This window comes from Mirounga leonina, unplaced genomic scaffold, assembly GCF_011800145.1.
Source record: "Mirounga leonina isolate KUSES-001 unplaced genomic scaffold, KU_Mleo_1.0 Mir_173, whole genome shotgun sequence".
NCBI classification, from domain to species: domain Eukaryota; kingdom Metazoa; phylum Chordata; class Mammalia; order Carnivora; family Phocidae; genus Mirounga; species Mirounga leonina.
Window position 1 is genome coordinate 30,222,348 of NW_023270447.1, and position 19,687 is coordinate 30,242,034.

The following is a 19,687-nucleotide window of genomic DNA, read 5'->3' on the forward strand; positions in this document are numbered from 1 at the left end:
AAGACAGTTTTCAAAATTTTTTATTTTATTTTTTTAAGATTTATTTATTTATTTTAGAGAGTGCTTGAGCAGGGGGAGGGGCAGAGGGAGAGAAGCAGACTCTGTGCTGAGCATGGAGCCCAATGTGGGGCTTGATCCCACGACCCTGAGGTCCTGAGCCGAAATCAAGAGTCGGATGCTTAACTGACTGAGCCATCCAGATGCCCTCAAGATTTTTAAATGAAAGGGAAGAAAGTAATAAAATATTAGGGAGATAAAAATCTTTTATCTCCAAATCTAAGTCCCCTATTGGGAGAGGCCAAGTTGAACTCTTCCAGTGGCAGAGCTGTGATTTTCTAGGACTCTGGACATCCCAGTGCCCTCTTTACCAAACTAGGTAGGCTGTCCCAGCTTTTGAAGGCAAATTTCAGCTTTTTCTGTTAACAGAAAATACCCACTAACACTATAAATTTGTCATTGTTCACTTATAAGTAAATAAACCTCTTGAAACGGGTTAAGTTTTTAAATTCGTTTCATTTTCTGAAACAATTCTAAATTTCCTCGGATTAACACCAACAGAATTTAGGAGAGAAATTCACAAAAATGAGTTTATTAGAGGGTTAATGAAGGAAATTTTAAGTCTTAATAAAGAATGGCAGCCAACATGGAAGAGTAGGTATTTTTGAAGCTAGAGTGAAGGGAACTTTTGTAATAAGTAAACACCCTAAAGAGAGATGAAAAAGGATTTCAAAGTAGAGACTGGCAGTTGCCCTTTGGAAGAGGGCTAGTGAAGGCATTTTTGGAAAAGTTGGGAGTTGAGGAGGGCCCTTCTAATGTTAAGCGCTGATATGGTGGACACTGCACCTTTGGTGTAAAGGCCAGGGGATGGGTGATGGAGGTCGTGTGGTGGGGAAAGTGGTTGTGGGAAAGATGCAGGTGTTTAGAGAATTTAGAGGGAAATCTATTCAATCAGGTTTGGCTCAGGAATGTTACATGTGAACTCGGGCAAGTCTCATCTCTTGAATGAAATGAAAGTAAAACCTTATATATTGTAAACCTATATGTAAATATTAAGTAATGTTCTAAAGGATAAACTAAACTATCTGGCCTCAAACAGTTTTTGAACTAAGGATAAAGGGAGCAAGCTAAGGACATTCCTAAAAGGGGCAGAGAGGCACAAGAGGCTAGGGGATAGCCAAGTCCCAAGTAGATAGGAAGAGTTCTTTCTTTACTTTCAGCAGGGCAAAATGAATCACGTTTGTCCCCCAGATTGGAGGAATGAGTTAAGTTTTTCTTCGGACACCTTCAAGAAAGGAGTGTGAGGTGTTTACTACTTACCAAGTGTTTGTTTTTCTTAGAGTCTAATATGTTTACCTTTCACTTCCCACAGAAATATTTGAGTTGGGGGGAGGGTAGGGAACATTTGAGTTTGATGAATTTTCTTAACGTGTCTCCCTGTTTCTACCATGTTAGTTATTTTGCCTATAAAATGAGTATCTAACAATGATCAGTTCCTTTTTGTAAACCCAAGGTAGAAATTGCTGCTCTCTTAACCAAGTTTGGCCTTAAGTCAGCAGGTTTTCAAGTGTACAGTTTGTAAGACACATTGTGTAGTTTTATTACTGTTGATACCCTGGGGGTATTTGGCAGTTGTCTTAAATATTGAAACCTGTTTCAGATTTGCTTGAATTGTGTCTCATAGGATAAAATGTTAAACTCACTTCCTCTTTGAAGATGATTAGGGCACGCAAAAATAAGAGAATTTTGTTTATATTACATGGGATTTCTTTGCTGTTGCCTATATTTATAGAAGGGGGGGTTTTCCTGGATTTTTAAAGTTACTCATAAATGTTAAAATTTTATTCACTGAATTGCTTCTGTTCTTCAGCCAGTTTTGTGATGCTGATAGACACTAATTTCTGCAACTATATAAAGTTACCTTGTTGACAACATCCAACAAACATAAAAACAGCTTTCTCTGTGTCTGTGCTTCAGTATTTTTTGTCTAGCCATACTTCATCAAGTCAAGTAATTATAAGCTAAATAAAATTCTCAAAGGAGCTAAATTAGAAAATATGCATTCTTTCTCCCCACCTTTTTTTTTTTTTCAAAAATTATATACCTTCGGAAAATTAGAAAATAGTACAGCAAACACCCATATTTATATTTTCTACTCAAATTCAACACTTTTTAAAAGCTTACCATATGTACTTTGTGTCTGTGCATGTGTACATATATATTGTGCCTTGAGCCTTTACAAAGTTGCAGACTTTTAAATTATTTCAGTAATATTATCAACATACAAACCATATTTAAATTTCCTTCGTTGTCAGACAAGTGCTTTTGTAGCTGTGTGTGTGTGAGTTTTGTTAAGTTGGTTTTAATCCAGAGCCAATTTTAGTTTTGTGCATTGTATTTAGGTTGTTAGGTCTCTTTAGTCATTCAGGAGTTACGCTGCCTAGAAAAATAGCTGCTTATGAAAGCTGTTGAGTTTTGTGTTTCATTGGTCTTGTTGCTTTGAACCTCTCAGTAATTGTTCTTTATGTCCTTTGTTCAGCTTACTTTTAATATAATTTTGTTGTGATTTGAATACATTGTATTGAAACTTTTAACATCTTATTAAAAAGTATCTTGAAGATTAGTCTTTGTACACACAGTTTGTAGGTTACTAATCAGGAAACAAAAATCTTGACCAGATCTTAATAAAGTCTTTAAAAGCTTTTAGGTGTTTTTTGTTTGTTTCTCAAAAATGTTCTTTTTCTCCATCAAGGATTTACATTTTATTTAAAATCTATAGTGTAACATCCAAATGAGTAAGACAAAAAATAATGGTCTCCCCCATCCCTGTGCCCAACATCAGTACCAGGGTACCATAGATTGCTTACTTGAAGTACTTTCCAAACTCATTTTAGAACATATTTATAAATTTTGTATTGAATCAAGATACCTAAATTTTCTCCTTTCCTAGTTAAAACTGTCACGGTTTCGATTTTGCTTTTCCTTAATAGTGATACTCTCGAACTAAAAGTTACTAATATTAATAAGGCAAAAAGAAACAGCATTCTGATTTTTTTTAATTACAAGAGTAGTTTTCTAATGAATATTTAAAATAGGACACTAATGAATATATAAAATAAAACAGGAGCAATTCTGACCCTCTGTGCTTGTCTTTATAACCTGTACTTACAGTGGATATAATTTTGTATTAAAATTTAGGGGGTTTTTTTTAGGTCAACAAGGGCAGACACAAGATTATTCAAAAGCTTGGGAGGAATATTACAAGAAGCAAGGTATTGTTTTTATTAGAAATGAGATTCTTTTGGGCTTTTAATTGTGGTTACAGCAACAAAGTTGTTCTGTTTTCTCAAAGGTCAAGCAGTTCCTGCTCCTACTGGTGCTCCACCAGGTGGTCAGCCAGATTATAGTGCAGCCTGGGCTGAGTACTATAGACAACAAGCAGCTTACTATGCCCAGACAAGTCCCCAGGGAATGCCACAGCATCCTCCAGCACCTCAGGTATACGAAACTTGCTAATGTGTTGATTTCTATTCCAATCATGTTTTCTGCATGTTTACTGTTTTGTCTGGGATTATGTTTGCCTTTTTAATTTTTATCTGGCATAGCATAACTAAATGAAGTACTGTGGTGTATTGTTTGGGTTTTTTTGTTTGTTTTTTATAAATGCTTTCTGGCATCTGAGTGCTGAATATTTCTACAATGCCTTTGATTTTAAAAATAAATTTTTTTCCCCCAGGGATTTGCAAATCATGCAAGAAGCCACCACCATTTATATTAACCAGTTTTTCTTTCTTAAAGGATTCACTCCTGAGTTAGCTCCATTTAAAGGATTTTCTTTAACTTTTTGTGTATTTCTTATGTATCTCTTCTGCACAGGGCCAATAATAAGAAGTGGACAATACAGTATTTGCTTCATTGTGTGGGGGAAAAAAACCTTTGTTAAATATATGGATGCAGACGACTTGATGAAGATCTTAATTTGTTTTTGGTTTAAAATAGTGTTTTTTTTTTTTTTTTTTGAAAATGTACAAAATATCTATCACTACTGATAGGAGGTTAATATTTCTGTGTAGAAATGAAAATTGGTTTGTTTTTAGTATTTAGTGTAGATGTACACATTCCAGCAAATGTATTTGCAACTATTATGTGGTCAATGCTTTGTGATATAAATGTACTTTTTCAATGTATACTTTCACTTTTAAAATGCCTGTTTTGTGCTTTACAATAAATGATATGAAACCTCCTGTGTCGGTAAGTTGGATATGTGGGTATTTAAAGGATTCATAATTTCTTAGCAATGATAAATTAAGATACATATACACAAATATATAAGCTTTCCCCATGAAATATTAATTGAGTTTTTAAACACTGGCATGTTTTTTCCCCCTTGCAGTATAGTAGTAGATTGGAGGATCTTTTCCATTTATTGTATTTGGCTGTTTCAGCACAAGTAATCCTGATATCTTCATTTTTTTTTCCTTCTGTTTGATTAAAACCTGCATGTGTGTACAGTGATCTTTTGGCATACTTCCATTGCATTAACAGTGAAATTTCCTTTTATACATGACCACTGTTTCAGATCTGTACTGCTGCTATAACAGTTAACCTTTCTGTTCTTAATTTAATAATTACTTGATTTCCAAGACTATTTCAGCATAACTAATTTTTAAACAGTTTTCGGATAGTGAATATGAGTAGTTGATTAAGAAGTTTTTTCATGTAAAGAAACTTTCAATGTATACAATATTAGTGTGTTTCTTTTTAAATTTAGGGTAGAAAAGTGAATAGTATGCAAAAAGTATAGCTACAGTGCATCTGCCATTGAAACATTGGGGTATGGAAATGTTCAAGCTTTTTTCTTTTTTTTTTTTTTTCTTTTTGCAGTATAGATAAGCTTTGTTCTGTAAATGCACAAGTCCAATCATTGAATCAACTTAAGTTTTTATGTACTTGAAATCACTTTATTACTCTATAACACTCATGCTGAAGTTCTGATATTTTGTTGAAATCCATTGTTTACTCTTTGCATATTTGTTGGCTCTTTGCATATTAATATATTAGACTACATGCAAATACAGTCTGTCTTGCCATTGTCTGTTGAAGTGCAGGTTTGATCCAGCCAGTATAGAACTAGCTCTGTAGGGGTGAGGAGGACTGTGCTGTGTATCATCCTTGATTGTGTTCCTTCAAGGAGCATTGCACTGTAAGTACATCAGAATGACAAATTGATGAACTGCAACAGTATCTTTTTGTCAATGTTCCACATAATGTAAATGCCATACTTTGTGTGAATATTATGTTGGAATACAGTGCTGATATCTTGGAAAACCATAACTGCTTCTTAATTTAACATAGAATAATACATAGGTCTGTATTTTTTTTTAAGTGAGCTTAATGGGTAAGTATTTTTGATATGCTTTAGCTATAGCTAAAGAAAACTGATCATTAAAATTGAATAGTATTACTCATTGGTGCTCCTAAAATATATTGTTTTTCAATGTACAATATGCATATCTTCTATATTAATATGAAAGACTTGAAATGTATCAGACAGAAGTGGTTTTCAGTTTGCGAATATTAAGCAATGTAGCAGTTTAACACCATTTCATAAATATATATTAGTTCTTTCATTGGTGGGGAGCACCAGTTGTTCTGAATATACTATTAAGGGAGATGTACAAGGACAAAAATGTTGAGATTACTTACAGGGTAGAAAATAGCAGTTCAGTTCATTATAGATATTTTGAAATGTTTTTGATTGTTTTATAGAACGTGGAGTGACTTCCCTTGCCCTTACTTAGATATGGATATATAGTTCTAGTTTCAAGTTTAGTAAGGAGTTAGTTATGTGTTATCTTTAAGAGTAGGGTTATTGACATGAACAATTTCAGTATTTTGCATGATACTGTTTTATAGATGACCTTTTAGGAAAGTGGTGCATTTATTAATTAAACTGAAGAAATAGTTCAGTTGGATTCAGTATCATAACTCACAAATTGGAGGCTGTTGATTTTGATTCATTTAAGGTTTAAAATCTTTATTAATTGCAAACAGTGCAATTATTTATACTTCACAGTGCCTTCCCAGACCTTCCACCTTAGGTTCTGCTGCAAAAAGCAACAGGTAAGCACAACCTAAGGACATATATAAATAAATATTTCAGTACATTAATGTTGTCCCTGTGAGGTTTTTGTGGTTGTGTAATTCAAAAGCAATCTGCTACTGCTTCCCCAAAATGTATTTTGTTATTTATGCTACCATTTCAGTGGAAAGTCTGTAAGTTGTTCAAACAACTGTTTACATTTCTGGGTAATGGTTTTTGTTTTTTTGTTTTTTGGGGTTTTTTTTGTTTTTTTTTTATGAAAACGAAAAAAATGATGAGTAGATTGCTGCTGTAATTGAACTACATCCAAACTTTTTGTGATCTTTTCCCAACTATAGAGGGATTGTTAAAATTAAGAAAGGGCAATTACAGTTTTCTAGACTTAGGAAATCACTTGGTTAGAAACTTCAACAGCCTTCACAATCTTTTTATGATTGACAGGACATTTTCTTTGCCCTCCAAAGCTTGGAATCTTTATTTTTTTCTTATTCTTGAAGTATAATAATTCAGTAAGGACATTATTGGTCAGAGTTTTATTATGACTTTTTTTTTTAGACAATTCAGTTTTCATAATCTTTATATACACTGAAAAAGGAAAAAATTATAAGGAATACTGGCAGTATGTTTTTGATAAGGCATGTGCATCAGTGAAATGTTAACTGTATAGCAAATAACCTTTCATAATCTGTATAGCAACCAGTATTTTTCTGATTTATAATACTTTAATAACTGACGCTGCATTTATTTTTTGCCAGTTTAAAATGTTTGTGTTCTTATAGATGATTTTAACTGGTACATATTTTGAGTTAAGATGAATGTATTAAAGCAGCATCATATCAGTTTTGTTTATTCAGTTTCTAAAATGTGCTGATCCTTTTAAAAACTCCTGCTTATCTCTACAACAAAGAAAAATATTCAAAAATACTGCCTTCATTTTCACACACAGTGCTGAAGATGCTGCAAGCACCAAATCATAGCTCATAAAATCAGGTCCTGAGATAGTTACCCATAAAGAGGAATCCTTTGAGTGTATGCCATTGGTGAGCCGATGAGCATGGACCATAGAAGGGCTCAATGTAGAAGGTAAAATTGGCAAATCATAATTGAGAAATATGAAATGTATTCCCATACATAATATGGTATAGGGTGTAATGTACCTGCTTTTGATCACTTTTCATTTTAAAGTGCTATTCGCTTGATCTTGAATGTTCCATGAACTGTTAAATTTTGTAAGTTATATAGTTACTGCACCACATTTATGTGTGTGTATGTATTGTTTTAATAGTCAATGATAGGTATGTTAAGACTGATAATACAAAGGAGCTCTTTGAACCTTAAGAGCCTGTCAAGTTTTGGTTAGTTGTAGTTTGCATTTTTATAAAATATAGATGAATGCTAATAGATATTGGGGCATTGTTTCTATCTCGAGTTTTTTCTATTCATTACCATAAGCCTTCACTGATACTGCATTTTTTTAAATGGCGCTAATCTTAACCTTGAAATAAATGGAAAGCAGAAAAGGTGAGCCAGTTGACTTGAATGCAATGGATGTTAGGAGTGGTAGAAACAATGTTTAGATTGAAATTGAACTGATTTATTTTATTTAGCACTTAAAAAACTTGACAATGTGTTTCATTTTTTAATGATATTTTAGAGTGGTGTTATGTAGAATTCTTATGGTTTGATGTTTCTTTTAGAAATGAAAAGTATACTTTTAACTAATGAAAATGGTTTTAATACTAAAACTAATGATTTGATACTAGTTGTTTATAAACATTATAAAATATTTCCTTAGACAAATACCTTGGTAGTTAATTCATAAGGGTGGGTTTGGGTAGGAGTGGCAGAGTACCTTAAGAGGGAAATAGGAATATATGCAGAAGTGATAACATTTGTTTGAATACTCTGCCAGGAGAACCAGCTCTATCTGCAAACATCTGTTGTCTAGAATAAGGATGTAGAAATGATCAATGAGGATGTCTTTTTATTTTCTGAAAATTCTGCCTCATTTTAAAATTATTTTAACAATACTAAAGATAATTTTGACTCTGAAAATAACCTTATTTTTTGTTTAGTCACTTGAGTTTTCTTGCCACAGTATAAATTTCTGAGGGATTTTTTAAATTGGTGCTTTTAAGAAGCAAATCCCGAGGTTTTATTTTCTTCAATGATAGCCCTATAGAAACTCTTAAATGTATTTGCGCATATATATATATATTTTTTCTTATGCATGCTCGATGCATTTTCGTCCTGAGAAAAGTGTTCTCTACAGAAACTACCCGTGTGTAAAAAGAAGATTGGCTTAAAATGGCTACTGTGATGGGAACAGTGTCTTAGGGAGATGCAGCTTGGACTTGAGGTAAATTGAATACTTTACAAACTGTGGTTTAGAGTTTGCTTTAATGACATTGTATGTAAAAGGGCACATGATTGCTGTAATTTTGTATTGATTATGGTTTCCTCAATAAAAAAAATAAATGTACATTGATCAATATTATAAAAGAGTGTTTTTCTTTTCTAAAATATTGACTTTATTTTTTAATACAGAAGTTACTTTACTGAGTTTACGTTGTAAAATACAGTTGTCTTCCAGAAAACTAAAATACAAAACAACTTGGTACTAGAACATGGTAGTTAATTATTTACAAACTTGAAGACCAGATTTTAAAATTGAAGATTGTGCCATTTTTTTTTCTTAGATCTTGAAATCGTTCATTATGTTGAAAGTGTTTTCTCCTGCATAAACTACTGATACAAAGTTTTCTCACTAAACAATTTGTTCAGGCTAGGTCACAACATAAATTGGCTTTATAAGCTTGAATATATATTACACACATTTGAAAAGTACATGTTAATATTTATTCTCAACATTCAGAACTCTATAGGCAGTGGTTTCCATTAAGTTTTCTCTGGCAATTGTTTCTTTAAAGTCCTCCTCTTGTTCTCCATGCTTCCCCTTTCCCTTGAAAGGAATGGTACCCCTTCCCCCTCTCTGCTTCAGAAAGACTTTGAAACTATAAGGAAAATGATGTATTAAGGAAAACTCAAATTGATAGGTTCCAAATTAAATCTCTACTATCTTGGACTAATTTTCGGTGAAAATAGCTCATAAATGACATTCTTTCATGCAAAATAATGTATTTTAATAATTGAGTAAATTTTCCATTTTACCCCATTAGATACACCTTAACTTCTGCATAATATGGCGATGAATCTGGTGATCATTTGGAAAGGAAGAAGTTATTCCTTAGATGAGCTTGTGTTTTGAAGACTATTATGAAAAGGAATAGAAAGTCAACATAGTGGCACTTCTGGTTTCCATTTTGGCCCCGCCACAGAAAACATGGGTGTAGTAAGAAAGTCGGGGGGGCAGGGAGAGAAAGTTCCAGGGAGAGGGAAGGGGAGCTAGTAGTCGTCAGCTAAAAAAGAGAAGAAGAAGAGTGATTTTTTTTTTAAGGAAAAAAATTTAAATAGAATAAAAGTTCTAGATTAAGTGATTAATTCTTACTTTCAATTGTAAGAATACAGGTACTAGCTGCAGAGCCTTTGTTGTTGACTGCTTTACACATATACTCTCCTTCATCTTCTGGGAAAGTTTCTGGTAAATAAAGGCAGTAAGTTTCTCCTCTTTCAATATATTGGTAGTCTTCTCCATCCTGCAGTATTTCTCCTTCAAACCACCATGTAATTTCCGGTTTGGGTTCTCCTGTTACTTTAACAGTAAATCTAACTGGCTCACTGTCTACAACCGATGTGTTTTTTAGAGGCTTCTTGAACCACGGAGCTCCTGATCTCGTTTGCTCGTCATCTTCAATAGTGGAGCCATTCACGATGCTACCACCTTCTTCTTCCTCCTCCTCTTCTCTTTTCTATATTAAATATAAATAAGCACATTCAAGTTGGTGTTTAAAGTAGCATTTTCAGGACAACGGTTTAGCAAAAGAATTTCCTGAGTGAATGGGTTTTTGCTTCCCAAAGAACATGTAAATATGCCTACTACAATGTGTACTTTATAAAACATTACACTGACCTGAAAGCTATTAAAAAATTATTTTTAATCCCTCAGTGTTTTAAGAGCATATCTGAAAAATAGAGTATGTAAGCCTGCTACCTTTTGTAGTGCTGCATCAATTTCCTTTTGTTCAAACTGCATCCGTAGTAACTTTTGCTCTTCAATTCTTCTTTGTTCTTCTTCTTCTCTTGCCTTAGCCATTTGTTCAAATCTAGCTTTCATGTTCACTTTATGAGTAAATGGGGCCTCACTTTTTTTTGCAGGCTTGACATCAACATCTTCTTCCTTTATGAAAATGGGCCAAGAATAAGAATTACTTGTTTTCTAGAAACCAACAAGAACTAAAGCATTAATAGTTATGAAGTTGTCATTTATAGGCACAAAATAATGACGCATGTTTGGTTTACATATTTGTGCTATACTCAGATGTGGAGATTTTCACTATCCCTTAATTTGTGAAAAATGGAAGTTTTATTTGAGTAACAGTCTCCTGACAATTAGAACCCTTTTCTCCCAGTGTAAAGGTATATCACTGGAGTCCCAGTGTATTTATTTGCTTAACCAACTCTGTGCTGGCTGATAGTACTAACAGAAAAGGGTGGGGATGTTACACATTTTAACAACTATTAAAATACTCCCTTGTCACAAGATTGTCCATCACTCTTCACCCTCCTATGTAATACAGAAAAAATGCAATTTCTGTTACTTCCCACTTCATGATTTCCTTCCTCACCCTTCTTCGCTAATAACTGTCTTTGAGATGAATTTCACCCAACAAAATATATTGATGGTCAAATGGCATATGAGTGTTTGCAGGTAGAGTAAGTGGAAAGACAACTGCAAGAGGCATTGGCTGGAAGTTGGGGAAATCACTGAGTTGAAGTAGGTGGTTAGTCATCTACTTAGGGTAAGAGTTGGAAACCATGGAAATAAGCAATAATCTAAGTGCAGAGTTTAAACTATTAAAACAACGAGTCTGTAAAACAATTTGGTGATAATGAGGTCACTGGTGGCTTTTGAGGGAGGTTTTAGTAGAACGGGTTATAGGTACAGTTGATTCAGGGTTTCTAAAGTACCTTAGGTATAGTTTCTAAACTAAGACTTTTAATGGATCTGTCTGCAAGTCTCACCATTTATATTTCACAGTACTAAGAAACTGCTTCAGGATACCACATCCAACTGAAGGAAATTCTGAAACAAGCTCTAAAATAATTGCCTATGTAAGAAAAATAGGTGCATGCATGTTTTGCATCAGTTTCTTCATTGTGTCTTCTAACAGTCTCTGAAGGCCTGCCCAATTTCTCACACCTGCTTTATTAGTTGATTATTTGATGAAAATTCATTGCTAGAAGAACATAAGTTAAATGCTGTTAAGTATTATAAAATGGCAATTCTGGCAGAAAAAATTCTCCAGATCATATTTAAAGCAATATTCATAACTAGACCTTAGGTTGGAAGGAACATTATGGGTCATCTAGTAATTGCCTTTTTAATATTTGGAGGTACTTCAAATTCATGTCCTCTGAATTCTAATTTAGGCTCTGTCACTGAATTATTGGCATGACTTTGAGCAGATCATTAAGCTTTACTGGCGTCATCCTTAAGTATGAATAATCTCTGGAGTTTATTTTAACCCATATGTACACTGGTTCTAATGATTCAAACTAAAATTTGTGCCATAAATATATTTTTTGAAGACTTTATTTATTGTCAACACAAGCAGGGGGAGCAGCCAGGGAGAGAGAAACAGGCTCCCCACTTGAGCAGGAAGCCTGATGTGGGACTCAATCCCAGGACCCTGGGATCATGACCTGAGCTTAAGGCAGGTGCTTAACCAACTGAGCCACCCAGGCGTCCTGTGCCATAAATATTTTTAAACTATTTTTTCCAGAGTGATGTTCACGATAGGCTATTTAATTCTAATAAAAGCCATTTTTGAAACAATGCTAGACTGAGGCAACCTTTCAAAGTCTCTTAAGATCTTAATGTGCTTTTGCTGTTTAGTTCCCGGGTTGTTATTTATACCTATGATTAAGTACCATATTTCAAAGTCAATGTTACATTTCTAAGTTCATCATAATTACTATACTGTAACTATTAAACACAGTATACCTCATGAAAGTTTTCTGCTTCTCGCTCTTTAATTTCAAGGTCAATTGCTCTCCTCCTTGCTCGTTCTTCTTCTATTTTTTTCTGTATTTCTTTTTCAGACAATTGTCCAATCTTTTCAAACTTGCTTTTTAGATTTTTGGCTTGAATAGAGCCACTTCTTTTCAATTTGATTAATTCTTCATATTCCCTACTCAATTCGAAGGTTTCATGTTCTTCCTCTTCCTTCAAAAAAAATTTTTATATATTAAATACTAGAAAATTAGTTTGTACAAGAAACCATCCAAAAGGTGTTCATTTCTTACTTGAAGCCAAAAATAAAGCTTAAATAACCTGTTTCCTAAATACAATTACTAAATTTACTGATTAAAAGTAATGCTACAAATTTAAGACTTTAGGTAACATCTTATTTAAAATATTTCATTATGGGATATGGCTCAAAACTTCATTTAATATTTCATTATAACCTCCTAAAACTAAAATATGCATATCAAGATTATGGGGCGCCTGGGTGGCTCAGTCGTTAAGCGTCTGCCTTCGGCTCAGGTCATGATCCCAGGGTCCTGGGACTGAGCCCCGCATCAGGCTCCCTGCTCAGCAGAAGGCTGCTGCTTTTCCCGCTCCCCCTGCTTGTGTTCCTCTCGCTGTGTCTCTCTCTGTCAAATAAATAAAAATCTTTACACATACTAGGAACCATAGGAAAATCCATGTTTAGGGGAAGATGAACTATAATTGTAAGAACAGTGGGCTGGGAGTCAGATACAAGTTCTAGTTCTGACTTTGATACCGTGTGGCCTTTTGCCTTGTCACTTAGCCCCCTGGACATGATTTTTTTATCTCTATATAGAGCCAGAGTATCCTAAAGTTCCTCCTGTCTTTGTTTTGATGATAGTCTAATAAATACCACTTTTTTTTTTTCAAGATTTCATTTATTTGACAGAGACACAGCAAGAGAGGGAATACAAGCAGGGGGGAGTGGGAGAGGGAGAAGCAGGCTTCCCGCCAAGCAGCAAGCCCTATGTGGGGCTCCATCCCAGGATCCCGGGATCATGACCTGAGCCGAAGGCAGATGCCCAATGACTGAGCCACCCAGGTGCCCCTGATTATCACTCTTAATACTCAAGTTAACTGAATGAACTCTTTCTACAATACAGCCTGGCAAAATCCCTACATTTGATATGTATCACTTCTAGTCTCAATTTTATATCCTGCCAAGAAAGAGAAGAGTCCACCAAAATTGGGCTCCAATTCTTTAAACCATTTTATCTTAAATACTTTTTATTCTGGTTTCCCTTGGCTTTTCACAGTTTATTACTAGTTCTTTGTATACTTCTTACACTAAACCCTAATCTCACTATATGAAATGTTAAAAAAAAAAAATGCAGTTATTCCTGGTATACTTTTCCTGGAGAAGACCTAGATTCTAGGTGTGGGGAGGGGTTAGTGGGGAAGGGGAATGAAGGTGCAGAGGGGTGGGGTTACAGTGGACGATACAACATGAGGGTTAATTTCTTGGTTCAACCAAAGGGGAAAAAAGAGAACTTATTTATACTACCTTCACTTTTTAGTCTATGTGAGTGAAAACAGACAACTCCTAAAATAACAGAAACCTAACAAGTTTGTTATGTACCTTCTATCATTGGTTCCCAAATCATTCTGGTCAAAATTAATGATTGAACTAATTTACAAGTTTTCCTAGGCAATTCATTTTCGTCATCCTTTATAAAATAAATGCTATTACATTTTTAAAATAAGGCTAGACCTTGGAATATTTTCCTACAGCATATTCATGATATTACTACCTATATATTTATATAGTATTCACAGTCTCTCAATTGTCTGGGGCAAGGAAGTAAATATCCCCACAGGTCCACTGCCCCAGCCCATGACAAAAGAGACAACTTCTACGAGATTGCAACCTCTGCATAGGATCCCATTCGGTTCCTAGATCAGGAGTTGGCAAAAAGTCCCCACCAAGTTGCCTGCCAAACATGCCACATCACTGCCAGTTAGAGTCTGGGACAACAACTGCTCGTTTCACCCCAAGTCACCGGGCTGTGTGCTGATCCCTGACCCTGTTCATGTTGCTGCCAAGAGCTACTACCCCCCATCAGAGGTCGAGGGTGACAGTGGAATGCTGGCCCCCTTTTTCTATCTCCCCTCTTCTGCTTACACAACTGGCCATCGAGATGGAGGGTGGCAGCTGTGGGAAAGAACCCTTTAGAAAGGGCCTTGGGGCATCAAGAGATAGGAAAAGAGCTGAGAATGCACCATGGAGAGGCAGGGGACAGGAGATTTGAGCCACGGCTCAAAGTCTAGCACATGCTCCATTGTCCAAGCAGCCTTCACTTAAAACACACAAATTCAAAGATAAGATGATGGTGTTAATTTTAAGTTTTAAATTTTACTTTAATTAAATTTTTAAATTAAAAATCAAGATGGCAACCTTAGAACATTAAACCTTATGCACAACCTATCTGAGCACAGGGTCCTGTGAGGGCCCAGGTCGCATGCCCATGAAGCTGACCCTGTAACAGTCTATATTTATGTAGATATATATTTATGTATTTATTTAATTCACTTCAATACTAGAGAAATCATACTGAAATATTTATCATGACAGTTCTGTCTTCTAATTTAGTAAAATAAAATGATTCAAAGACTTGCCAAACTGATACTGTTCTATTGGTATCCATGGTACTCTTGTAATTTTATTTTGACTAATCAGTTTATTTCAAGGAAAATAAATATAAAACATGGGCATAGTAATAAGCACTTTAGGAAACAATTCTCCATCATAATATAACCACATAATTGTGAGGTATATAGGAAGAAATATTTACTTAAGGTACTATAGTAGTATGTTAGTCACTTGCAATCATATATGTTTTAACCTAGTAAGAAAGAAGCAGAGTTATAGCAGGCTAGAAAGTGCTCATAACTATGCCAAAACTTGTACCAAGTGCCTCATGGTATGCTGGGTGTCCTTTATGTGAATAATAATACTTAAAAAGTTATTGTAAGATACTACATGTAAAATGCTTATATTAATAAATATTTGGAGAATATAAATGGTATTTCTTAAAATCTCACCTCTCCCATTTCTTGTCTCAGTTGTTCAAATTCCTGTTTTTCCATCTCTAGCTTATGCTTCCTTTCCTCCTCTGTTCGTCGTTTTTCTTCTTCCATTTTTTGTTTTAGTAATTCTTCAAAATTAATTTCCAGTTTTCCCGGTGTAAGAGATTCTTGAGAAATTGTTTTATACATCTCTGGGAAGTCATCATCTACTACCTATTCAAAATGATTCTTTCATTATTTTTGCCAAAATTACACAAACTTTAAAAAAAAATTTTTTTTGTAGAAACTGTGATCACTTGAATAGAAAGGTTTCACACTGAACTAAAAATTTGGAGACCTAAATCTCTTCAAAAGTATAAAACAATAAACAAGGGAGAAATTACTAGAAAATATAAGACTAAGGTATTTTGTGGTTACAGAGGAAATGGTGACCATCTGTTTTCTGCTCCAATGAACACAAAGAAATCCTTTGAATTTGTATTATGAGTAATTTGAATTAGATATTAAGATTTTCTGATACTGAGAACACTTTGAATTGAATTAAAATGAATTTCCATTCTGCTAATTAAAATAGAGCATTTCCATTAAATCATGGTTTTGTCTGAATGAATTAGATAACCCATGATTCTTTCATAATCAGATAAAAATCATTCTTAATGCTGTAATTTTTTTGTACTAATTTATTTACTGTCTGGTTAATTAAATAATAATAATACTTAGAGCTGCCATGTAAATTCTAAGCACTTTACATTGATTTATTTAATCCTGTAATCCTATGAAGTAGATATTATTAATATCCTCCATTATAGATGAGAAACTCAGGTACTAACTTTTCCAGAGTGAACACAAATATTAAGTGGCAAAGGTGGGATTCAAACCTTCAAAAACTTAATAAAAATTATAAATAATGATTTAGACTATCTTTTTGTAATTTCATGAATTACATGTCTAACTGCCATTAAGTTGTGACCTTGGGCAAGTTACCCAGCCTCTGTGAGTTTCCCTATCTGTAACAACTTTTCATACAGTTGTCATGACAAAGTTTGGAAACACTTATAGTGTGTAGGATACCCAATAGTAAGCTCCCAATGGCAGTTTTTTTTTTTTTAAGATTTTATTTATTTGTGAGAGAGCGAGCAAGCATGAGCAGGGAGGAGGGGCAGAGGGAGAAACAGGCTCCCTGCTGAACAGGGAGCCCCATGTGGGACTTGATCCCAGTACCCTGAGATCATGACCCGAGCTGAGCCGAAGGCAGTAGCTTAACCAACGAACTGAGCCACCCAGGAGTCCCCCCCCCCCCACAATGGCAGTTGTTATTATTATATTATCATTCCCTGTAATAAAGGCAATCCCTAAATTGCAAATAGAAACTTTGCTTTTAAATCACTGACTTGGAATACATTTTACCATGAAAAGCAATTACCTAATTCTGTTTTTCTATCCCCTGAAAGTAGAAAATAAACCTCTGGCCTGAATTACGACCCTGTGGCTAAAGAAGACATAGGGTAATAAGAAGGCAAAGGTAATTATTTGTTTTATGTATGACAGGCTTTACCAAAGAATAAACTCAACTCAGAAACAATGTTTACATGGTTTTACAATCCAAAGATTACCAAAAATTTTTATTAATATATGAGCTGAGCTATAATACAAAATTAAAATATGGCCCTGGATAAAAAAAAAAAAACAACAACATAAATGAAGGAAAAATTTTATCTTTCCTGATACAGAAATACCTCTAGGAAACTAGAGTTTTGGTTTAATGCAGTTTTCCTTCCTACACTTTTTCTAATAGTGAATCATGGCAGTTTCAGCCTAAAAATCTGCCCCTGGCATTAGATCTCCTGATCTTCACAGCTACTACTTGTCTATCACTCTGAACCTGCTTATTCTCCAAAAATTAAGTGCCTTCACAATGTTTATGGGGTTTCTGCATAGAAATCATTTGTGAATCAAGGATTACCTAGTTTTACACACAAGATAGTTTTAAGGAGCACCTGGCTGGCTCAGTCAGTAGAGATGCAACTCTTGATCGTGGGGTTGTCAGTTCAAGCCCCATGTCAGTGGTAGCGTTTACTGAGCAAGTAAATAAGTTAAAAAGATAGTTTTAATATACTCCACAAACATTTATAGGAAATTTGTTATGCTAGAATGCTTTGTGCCATGTGCCTGATGAACAGTCTAAGCCTCATGAGTGAGAACGACAGCTGTAAGCAACAACAATACAACATTAGTGCTATGCCAGGGGAGTACAAAATCCACAAGAATGCACAGAAAGAACACGTCTTTGGAACTTGTGTTCTCAGGAAAGGCTTCCCAGAGGAAATGGAAAATATGAACAGGAGACAGCAGAGCATGGGGAAAGGAAAGAGGGGCATGTTTCATTCAGCATTTATGAAGGTCCAGAGATGGATAAGAGTGCAGTATTTTGAAGAAATTGGGAGAAATTTAGTATGTCCAGAACAAAGATGGCAGATTAAGAAGAACGAAGAAATGAAACTGGAAAAATATACTAGGACAATATTATAAAGAAATAGTTTTAAAAATTTTTTAGATTTAAAAAATTTTTAGATTTTTGCTTAAGGGAAGTGGAAAATTCTTAAGCAAAATAGTATCACAAATTTACCTGAAAGAAAGAGAAGGAGAAGAGAGTGAGAAAGATCACTCTTGTCTTTACAAAGAAGAATGGATTATAGACAAGAAAGCAAATTAAATAGGAGTTGGTTTGAGGCTAGAGATAACTGTGACCTGGGAGGAGATAGGTGACCCAAGGAAGGGATAACAATAGCAGTGGAAATGAGGGAAAAACTGATCGATTTTTAGAGTGATTTAGAAGGTAGAATGAATGAAACTTAGTGAATGACTGGATGTGAGGTATGAATGAGAAGGTGGAAGTCTTTAAGACTCCCAACTTTCTGATTTGAGCATCTGGATGGGTAATGAAGCCAAATAAACACGTGGATATATGTGCCTGAAGCTCCCCCAGACATAGGAAGAAAACCAGGTCATGATATCACTGAAGCCAATTAAAATGTTTCAAGAAGAGGGGGAGCACCTGGCTGCCTCAATCAGTAGAGCCTGCAACTCTTGATCTTCGGGTTGAGTTCAAGCCTCATGTTGGGCATGGAGCCTACTTTTTATGTTTCAAGAAGGAGATGCAGCATTTATAGGTCAGCTTGCTTGAAAATAGTTTGCGAGATAACTATATTTTACAAACATTAAAAAGTGGTATAGGGGGTGTAACTTTGTGATGGAATTAAGTTTGGTAGCAATATCCAGAAGTGATAGGTGAGCATTTTGGAGAATTAAATAATTGTGATTAAATGGCTTTGGTCATTTAATATGTACTGGATGGGATGGAAGGTGAAATGAAAGAAGGAAAGAAAGGAGGGAGGGAAGAAGTGAAGGAGGAAATGTGGGAAGGGAAAGAAGAATGGAGAGAATGGAAGGAAAGGTAGAGTAGGAAACTCTCTGCTTAGATACTTCTGGAAAACATACCTTCCCAGAGAAGGAAGATAATACTCAATCCTTTAAGCCAGGCATAGCAACTTAATCAGAACCTTCTCAACATTACACTGAAGCAAACACCTTTAACTGATAGGTGTTAATGCCATAGGAGACTTTAAAGCTTATTTGCTATCCCTACTTTTGAAAGATTCCAGAAATAATATCTAAAGTTTAATTATTTTTCTTAACATACTCTATTTTATTTATTTTTTTTAATTAAAAAAAAGTTTAAGGTCTATTTGAGAGACAGTGAGTGTGTACCTGAGTACAGGGGGAAGGAGCAGAGGGAGAGAGTCTCAAGCACTCTGTGCTGAGCGTGGAGCCTGACACAGGCTCGATTTCAAGACCCCGAGATCACAACCTGAGCCAAAACCAAGAGTTGAATGCTTAATTGACTGCACCACCCAGGCACCCCAAATTTAAAAAAATTTTAAAGTAATCGCTATACCCAACATGGGGCTCAAACTCACAACCCCAAGACTTGCTCCAATACTGACTGAGCCAGTCAGGCACCCCCTCTTAACACACTTAAAAAAGCTGAATCCTAATGGCATTCTCCAGTTACATTCTATCTTACCATGCTTCTCCTTGCTTCAGCAAATGCCTTCTTTTCTTCCTCTATTCTCCTCCTGGCTTCTTCTTCTGCTTTCCTTTTTTCATCTTCTCTCCTTTGTCTTTCTATTTCTTCAAAACTGAGTTTGAGTTTACCAGGGCGGTACCCTTTTAAAATTTTTTCTGTGTCTTGGTTTTCCTCCTCTTCATTTACCTAACCAAGAAACAACTCATTACTAAGAACTGAGATTCATCAAGGGCAGGAATGAATTATCAATCAAAAGGCACAGAACTGGCCACCTCACACACAAATATTTTCTTGCCCTTAA

The 19,687-nt window shown here is 34.9% G+C and overlaps 2 protein-coding genes across 35 annotated transcripts in view; one reads left to right on the forward strand and one right to left on the reverse strand.

Moving 5' to 3' along the window:
• Positions 1–9,099, forward strand: part of FUBP1 (far upstream element binding protein 1) — a 33,065-nt gene extending 23,966 nt beyond the window's left edge. For 6 of the 21 annotated variants that reach the window (XM_035018205.1, XM_035018209.1, XM_035018198.1 and 3 more), the window contains 4 exons: positions 3,210–3,269; positions 3,350–3,495; positions 6,074–6,120; positions 7,047–8,596. In XM_035018205.1, coding sequence (XP_034874096.1) covers positions 3,210–3,269; positions 3,350–3,495; positions 6,074–6,120; positions 7,047–7,077 — 284 coding nt within the window. In that variant the 3' untranslated portion in view covers positions 7,078–8,596. Of the gene's footprint in view, positions 1–3,209; positions 3,270–3,349; positions 3,496–3,733 lie in introns of all 21 variants that reach the window. The other 15 variants (XM_035018211.1, XM_035018214.1, XM_035018208.1 and 12 more) reach the window with 9 other exon arrangements.
• Positions 8,482–19,687, reverse strand: part of NEXN (nexilin F-actin binding protein) — a 42,620-nt gene continuing 31,414 nt past the window's right edge. For 10 of the 14 annotated variants that reach the window (XM_035018193.1, XM_035018192.1, XM_035018188.1 and 7 more), the window contains 6 exons: positions 19,384–19,572; positions 15,315–15,512; positions 12,225–12,446; positions 10,212–10,397; positions 9,609–9,969; positions 8,608–9,519 (listed from right to left, as the gene is read on the reverse strand). In XM_035018193.1, the coding sequence (XP_034874084.1) occupies positions 9,506–9,519; positions 9,609–9,969; positions 10,212–10,397; positions 12,225–12,446; positions 15,315–15,512; positions 19,384–19,572 (1,170 nt within the window). In that variant the 3' untranslated portion in view covers positions 8,608–9,505. Of the gene's footprint in view, positions 9,970–10,211; positions 10,398–12,224; positions 12,447–15,314; positions 15,513–19,383; positions 19,573–19,687 lie in introns of all 14 variants that reach the window. The other 4 variants (XM_035018184.1, XM_035018191.1, XM_035018197.1 and 1 more) reach the window with 3 other exon arrangements.